The sequence below is a fragment of the Gymnoscopelus microlampas genome (genome assembly GCF_963454915.1).
Source record: "Gymnoscopelus microlampas genome assembly, chromosome: 13".
NCBI lineage: Eukaryota > Metazoa > Chordata > Actinopteri > Myctophiformes > Myctophidae > Gymnoscopelus > Gymnoscopelus microlampas.
In genome coordinates this window covers 22,044,850-22,052,583 of record NC_139950.1, presented here as the reverse complement: position 1 = coordinate 22,052,583, position 7,734 = coordinate 22,044,850, and the positions used below count along the sequence as shown (strand labels likewise).

General features: G+C 42.5%; 1 protein-coding gene across 1 annotated transcript in view; it reads left to right on the top strand.

Annotated features, from left to right (window-relative positions):
* LOC311058593 (uncharacterized protein) overlaps positions 1–6,018 on the top strand; it is a 38,243-nt gene extending 32,225 nt beyond the window's left edge. Inside the window, exons 25-26 of the mRNA XM_084076055.1 lie at positions 230–389; positions 5,838–6,018. Coding sequence (XP_083932181.1) covers positions 230–389; positions 5,838–5,991 — 314 coding nt within the window. The 3' untranslated portion in view covers positions 5,992–6,018. The remainder of the gene's footprint in view (positions 1–229; positions 390–5,837) is intronic.
* The last annotated feature ends 1,716 nt before the right edge of the window (positions 6,019–7,734 follow it).

Genomic DNA, 7,734 nt, shown 5'->3' with positions numbered 1-7,734 from the left:
TTCCTTCTTGCAACCAAAGCAATTATTCCATTGATTGAGGAAATCCTTTTTCTAACATGCATATTCAACTGTTACTTATTCCATGGGCAACCCTGGTTAACGCATCGAGAACATAAAGCAAAAGGAACGTGTGCAAATGGAATCATAAGGGTCCATTTGGTTCCATTTGAACACTCTCAGAGTTAAATGAACACAGAGGGTTTTACTGTGTGGTTTTGGCTTAATGCAGGCAAGAATGCCAACCTGACAGGACTGGGAAAGAGCCAAGCAGAGGACAAGACTCCCCTGATCCTGGGCCTGTGTCTGGGGATCGGCATCCCCCTGCTCCTGTTGCTGCTGGCCGCTCTGGCCTGCTGCTGCTGCTGCCGCAGGAAGCGAGTCACCGGAGAGTAAGTACAATCCTACACTAGGGCTGTCACCATTATGACATTTCACGTGACGATTAATTGTCACACAAATACTTGCGATTGACGATTTAATTGTGTTTTTGACGTTGAACACCATAACATATTAAAAAAAAAAAAATTCTATTTGGCTTTTAGGCTTTGAAGTTGCACAAGGCAGATATGACAAGTAGCCTAAATACACAAAGAAATGACTGACATATTTCATAACTTATAGTGGAAATTGTAGATTTACAAGATATACGCGTTGCGAAACGTTGTGACGAAAATATAAAAAATATATGAACCGCTACGCCGGCAGTCCGGGCACCTATAGACCACAATGTAGCCTGACAGCGCATTCGAGTCCCGATCCCGACGGCCTTTGCTGCATGTCACTCCCCATCTCTCTCTCCCCATTTCATGTCAGCCTACTGTCCTATCAATAATAAAGGCATAAAAAGCCCAAAAATAAATCTATTCAAAAAGAATATATATATATATATATATATATGAACATTTTTCAACATGGAAACGATTATGACGATTATGCAAAAATATTTGCGACCATCGCAAATAATTGTGATTAGGCAATTATGTAATAATTGTTACAGGCCTATCCTACGCATAGAACGGATGCATACAATACGCACACACACACACACAGAGTCACACACACATACTATATGCAACACCACAATGATTAAGGCTTTAACTGAACACACTGAATTAAATGTTTCACGCATCCCAGACGTCATGAGCGGTCTGCTGTGAAATGACTCAAAGACCCATGCTGTTGCGCTAATGCACGGCAAGTGTCTCAGCGTGTAGTGAGGCTCATCACCTCTCCGTAAACATCGCCACTGGGTCTGAATCATGTCCTCCAGCACGCTGTAACAGCAGAACGCTGTGCTGTCTTATATTTCATTTCTCTGTCAGAGAGGGTGGACTGCCCACTCTCTTACTATATTAAAACAACACAACTACCTACTAACAGATATTTGATCTGGGTTATGAAACTGTACTCGTGTCTTGCAGAGGAGCGTTTGTAAATAGAAAACACAGTAGGCCACGGTTTATGATGAGGGCAGCACATCCCTAAGTTGGGAGTGAACTTTCAATCAAAATAGCGTACTGTAGGCATCTGCATAATTCAGGGAATAGGCGCTACGCATGCTTACAGTAACATGCATGAGGGCATAGTGACACACACAGCGAGCCTTATATGCAGTACAGGATATCCTCTGCGGCATATGGTTGCTGTCGGGCAAAAACCTTCATATTTCAACTTGTTGTTTTATATGTATTAATGCCTTACTTCACCATACTACAGTGTCACTGAAAAGTAGCAAAAATTGCCGATCTACAAGCTCACAACGTGTCGCGATGCGACGCTTTGTGAGGTCGGCTATTTTTACGTTTCTTTGATTTAAGTGAAAGTGGTTAAGTGTATCTGTGGGTCTTATACATATTTAACAAATGAAAAGTATTAACAAAAGCGCATGACTAAATAACTATATTGGATCAATTGAACCACAGGGTTTTTTTTGTTTTGTTTTTTCCCCCTGAAAAGTTAACCGTTTTGGACAGCAACCATATGAGAATTGTGAGTACTTTTAATGAGTGCTTTTACTTTTGGTACTTTAACTACATTTCGATGCCAATTCTTTTTGTACTTTTACTCAAGTAATTTTTTAATTCTGGACTTTTACTTGTAAAAGAATATTTCTATATTGCAGTATTGATACTTTTACTTAAGTAAAACATTTGAGTGCTTTTTCCACCACTGTTGCTTGCTAATCCACAATACAGTCCATATGAACTGTGGCAGACGGCGTGGTTGCAGCTGTAGAGACTAGTGAGCAGATTGTCTCATTTGGATTTAGCCACAGTAGCCAATACCGACAGACTGACATGTCGCGTTGAAAGTGGAGTATTTAATGTATTTTATAACAACATGTGTAGCCATATTACATCCCTTCACTGATTTCCATACAGTATATAGAACTCGCCATGTTGAAGGAAAATCCCATTTGACCTAGGCAAATCCCCTTTGGCTCTGCATATCTGCTCTGTATGAATCCCCCTGAGAGAGTGTGTGTGTGTGTGTGTGTGTGTGTGTGTGTGTGTGTGTGTGTGTGTGTGTGTGTGTGTGTGTGTGTGTGTGTGTGTGTGTGTGTGTGTGTGTGTGTGTGTGTGTGTGTGTGTGTGTGTGTGTGTGTGTGTGTGTGTGTGTGTGTGTGTGTGCGTGTGTGCGCGTGCGTGTGGGCAGATGCACGCATGTGCCAGCATACTACATTAATGTAATATATTGTTGCTGTCGGGCAGAAACCTTGTATCTCCATATATATGTCATTTTTATGTTTTTTTCCATAAAGTAATGCCCCACTTCATCATACAAGAGTGTCACACAAAAAGTTGTGGAAATAGCAGATCTACAAGCTCACAACGTGTTACGTGTTGGAAAAAGGAACGGTTCCGGACATACAAGGTTTCCACCCGGCAGCGACGATACGCGAGGATCCCTGCACGTTATGCTTTAGTCTGCTTGGACAGACGTGCACATTCTCATGATGATGATGATGATGCATGCGTGTCCTTGGGTTGGGCACGTGCGTGCAGATGCATCTGCATCTGGACCAGGTGCTGGAGGACCTCAGAGACGTATAATCCCCCCTGGAGGCCTGGCCTGCTTTTTAACAGCCCGGCTCTAACCTATTCCCTATGGATATAATGGCTTTGGTCATCATCACCAGGATTGTGGGATTAGGTTGTTAGATTAAATAGAGCTAAAGCACTGTCATGAAGGAGGAGGGTCGGATACCGTTGTCTCTCCAACCAGACGGCTGATTTGGGATTATGCGCTATAATGGAACGCCTGCTGCTCACATACTTTATGTCCCAGATGTAAGGGATATGATAGATAGGCAATTGTTGGAGGCAATGCAACGGCGCGGCGCATTTTGCCCAGGAATCGTTGCCAATGTTTTCTTTGTTTGCAATTGATGTACGGTATAATTCTCGGTGTGCCAGGTGGCGTGCACTGTGCCTCGTTTATCAAAGGAGATACACAAAATATTAGTGCAGAGCGCAGGGCCGAATGGCTTGCACTGCGTAATTCAAAACGCTGGAAGTGCAAATGAGACAAGGGTTTAGGAAATATGTGACATTCAAATGTCATGCTTTTAATCAGCTTCAGTCGTAGATTTCAACACTCCAAAGATCTCTAGGCTTACATAGATATTCATTAACTACTTTCAACCTGGTGTCCCTATTTTGGGCACGCATTAATAGGCAAAACATTAAAAATAAACAATTGGAATGTTTCAGAATTTTCAAAGATTTTCTAAAACTCAAAAAATAGCGGAAATTGCAGATCTACAAGTTCACATGCTAGGATGTGATGGCTCAGGGTAGAGGACAGAGTACAGCAACTTGCTGTTCAACAAGATACACAACACCACAGAGACACCCATGTACCTGTCAAACTACTTCAAAAATGTTAAAGACGCACACAAGCACAACACCAGAGGGAGCTCCACCAATCTCGTTCAACCCAGATTTGGCTCAAACAAGGGGTTAAAGGTGTTCTACTGCTACAGTATGTACTGCATGCCACCAAAATGTGGAATGCCCTACCAACAGTCATAAAAAGTGTGACTTCTTACCCTCCTTCAAAACCGCTCTAAAAGAGCACTTACAGGTGTCTGCAATTTGTAACTGGCCCTGTAAAAAGTCTAAGCTTATCACCGGAAATTACCCCCCCCCCCCCTGTACATATTTGTATTTTTGACTACTACTCATTTATATGATGTTTTTGCATTATTGTATATTATTGTTTGTCTTTAAATGTTTTGATGAATTGAATACACAGGACCCCAATGGAAACAAGCCATAGGCTTTCTTGGGTTATCCTTTTAGCATCCTTTTGTATGAATCTGTACTTTTTTTGCAAACTGTTAACACATCGGGTGCCAGCATTTTATAATAACAGATTACGTTCGGTGCCGAAATCTCACCGTTGAGCTGTAGACCCCACGACGTGCATTCCATGAGAAAAAAAAGCATGTCTCCATTTTAGCCGATGGTGCTGGCTAACGCCTGGAATGATAACATCGCTCACGCGAGTAACAATGGCGGAGCGATTGTGCACACAAAATTAGTCGTTTTCCCCAGCGTAAAAAGTTTCGGAGTTATAGGGGTTTTAGAGAAGGAAATAGAGCGGAAGCGCGCCATGTTTTTTGACACAATGATGCATCTGGCCCATCCTTGTCAGATTCACCGTGGGTGATCCCAAAGCTGCTCCAGCCCCTCCCGTATGGGAAAAAACGAAAAAACAAAAAGACACCAAACACGGTTCGGACCGTGATCGGCACCAGAGCGCTACTATGTGAAAACACGGTCCAGAACGTGATCGGCACCCGATGTGTTAATAAAGTATTCATTCAATCAATCAATCAATCAATCAATCACATCGTGTCGGGATGCGACGTGGCTTGTACATGCGCTGTTTTAGCAATTTTTTAAACACTTTGAAAGTTTAAAATAGGCCTTAGGTGGTTAACGAGGCCTTGACAACTCCTCATATAACATTAATGCCCATTTATCTATATTGGCAAATAATGAGAATCCCTATAATCAAGTAGTACAATATAAAATTTACTGTACAGGGTGTACAACTTAAGGTTTCAGAGTACATGGTGACATAATATATGGTGAAACTCAGGCAACTCAGGCTGAGTTAGTAGTAAAAACATGTTATTATTCCTCATGGTGAAATTGGATTGTCACCATCATTCATAAGTGAGAAAAATGATAACAACAACGACAGCATTTGAACAATACACTTGACGCACACAGGAGTGATACAGACAGCTGGACGAGACAATTAAAGTGCGTTAGTAAAGACCACTGGTGGTCTATCTCAGACTAAGCACCTAACAGTTTTATTGAGCAATATTATAGCTCTGGTGGGCACCATAGATTTCTTAAATCATTTTTATTTACTTTCTTTGGACACGGCACCTCTTACCAGATTGGAGGAGAGTAAACTCTGTGCCGAGAGGGGAATTGAGGTCCATTAGTTAAAAAGCCTTCTGCCTTCTTCACCGCTATCATGACATAAAGTGTGGTTAGACTTGGCTGAGGGGGCCAAAGTATAATATATCGAAAATGTATCATCATCGCAATTTCAAAAATACAGTAGGCTATTCATTATCTGGGTTCTATGTTAGAGGCAAGCCTAAGGCAGAAATACGTTCAAACTGTATAATTCAACATTTATCTATTTATCGTGCGAGTCATATCGTCATCGCAATATTCAACAATGTTATTGCATATCGCATGTTTTCCTAATATCGTGCAGCCGTAGGCCAAAGCATATCATTGTGTACTGAACATTTTTACAGCAGCTGGACGTCTGCACTGCTCTAATTGCGTTGTTGTCGTTTTCAGCATACCCCATTTGATACCAGAGTACATGCAGGAGCAGCAGTACAATGGCAACCCTCCGCCCTTCAACTTCTCGGACCCTGCTCTCCACTATGCCAGCCACTGCAGCCCCCGGGTGATAGACCACTATATACCCAGGAAACACCGGCTCAGATAACACTTACTGGCACACACATGCAAGTATTCACATTGAAATCACACACAGTATACTCAGAGAATGTGCAAATGGGACCAAATGGACCCTGGTCCATTTGGTTCCATTTGCGTACTCTCTGAGTTAAATTAGCACTAATAAATTGTATTGTGCACAGACTCTAACCACTCACACGCACACGCACACACACACACACACACACACACACACACACACACACACACACACACACACACACACACACACACACACACACACACACACACACATCTCTCTCGCAGCCACATTCACATGCACACGCAAGCACGCATACCATCACAATCACACTGCGAATAATTATGTGGTTTGTGAGCTGTTGTATGTATTTTATAATGACAAGACAAATGGCGCTTATTTATACTGTAACGATTGAGTAATTAAGCTTGAGTGACTTTTAAGGGCAATTATTTCCCATCCCCTAATGCTGAGCAATGGACCTGCCAAATTGGATTTTATTTAAGTCTGGACAACTGTATGCACTTACACATGACTCAGCAAAAAAAAAGAAAAAAAGACCATGCAACATCTCTCTTGGCTGGAGTAGTTGATGAAAAGTAAAACCACTGCAGAGGTCTTTGGCTTCCAATTGACATTGGGCCAACAGCGTCTTGATAGCACCATTATTGTTAGCGAGGCATTACCTGACCCGCAAGCACATAGTCTCTATTCAGAACTACATTCATTACCCAACGTGCTATTGCAGAATAATCAAAGAGTTCTATGCCACATTGCCAGTTATGTATTTTAGTAACTTGGACACCTTGGACCAGTCTCTGAAGGTGTGTTCACATTGTTGTAAACTAAAGACTTGTTTATGTACAATGTTTTTAAAAGTGCAAATATGTGTTTAAATTTGGTCCTTTAAGATATATTCAAATGGTGGTTTTCTCATTTTGGAATGAAACTCTCCAGTCGTTACTTACAATTAAACTTTGCTCATTACCCCTTTGACTTTACTTTTAATGTAACAAAGTTATTCATTGTTTCAGCTGACTGTTGTTGTTTTTGCAAACCTGTGATGTTGTTCTGTAAATACTACTTATGTAAGTAAATGTTGCACCTAAGATATACTGTGTTGTGGTAGGGTTGTATAAAGTTCAAACAAGCTAAAGCATTTAGTGAAAGTATTTTAACTCAACACATCATGTTGCTAACTGTCTGCAATTTACACTCTGACCACTGGGTGTCGTTGCTGAGTCCTCTACAGTCTACACAGCCTGATCAGTCATGTTTGTTTGCAAGTAGGTTTTAAGGCACGGTGCAGTATGCACAGCCCCCACCCCACCCGCTCCCACTCACTCACAGACAGACACCTGCTCTGCAGCCTTCATCTAGAAGTGGCCGCAGCATGCGGTGAAGCCTGGTGCCCCCCTGCAAGATGAGATCATCTGAGAAGGGGAGCCGAGCGAGCAAAGCAGACCTGCAGGTCCCTGCCACTGCAGAGACAGACCTGGCCCACACCACAGCGCGGGTCAAGGGCAGGGCTCTGCAACACATTCTCCCCTGCCCACTTCCTGATTGTACACACACACAGGCACACACACACACACACACACACACACACACACACACACACACACACACACACACACACACACACACACACACACACACACACACACACACACACACACAGAGAGAGAGACACACACTGTACCCCTGCATAACCTCTGCAGTGCCGCTCCATTCCTCTGGTTTCCCTCGCTA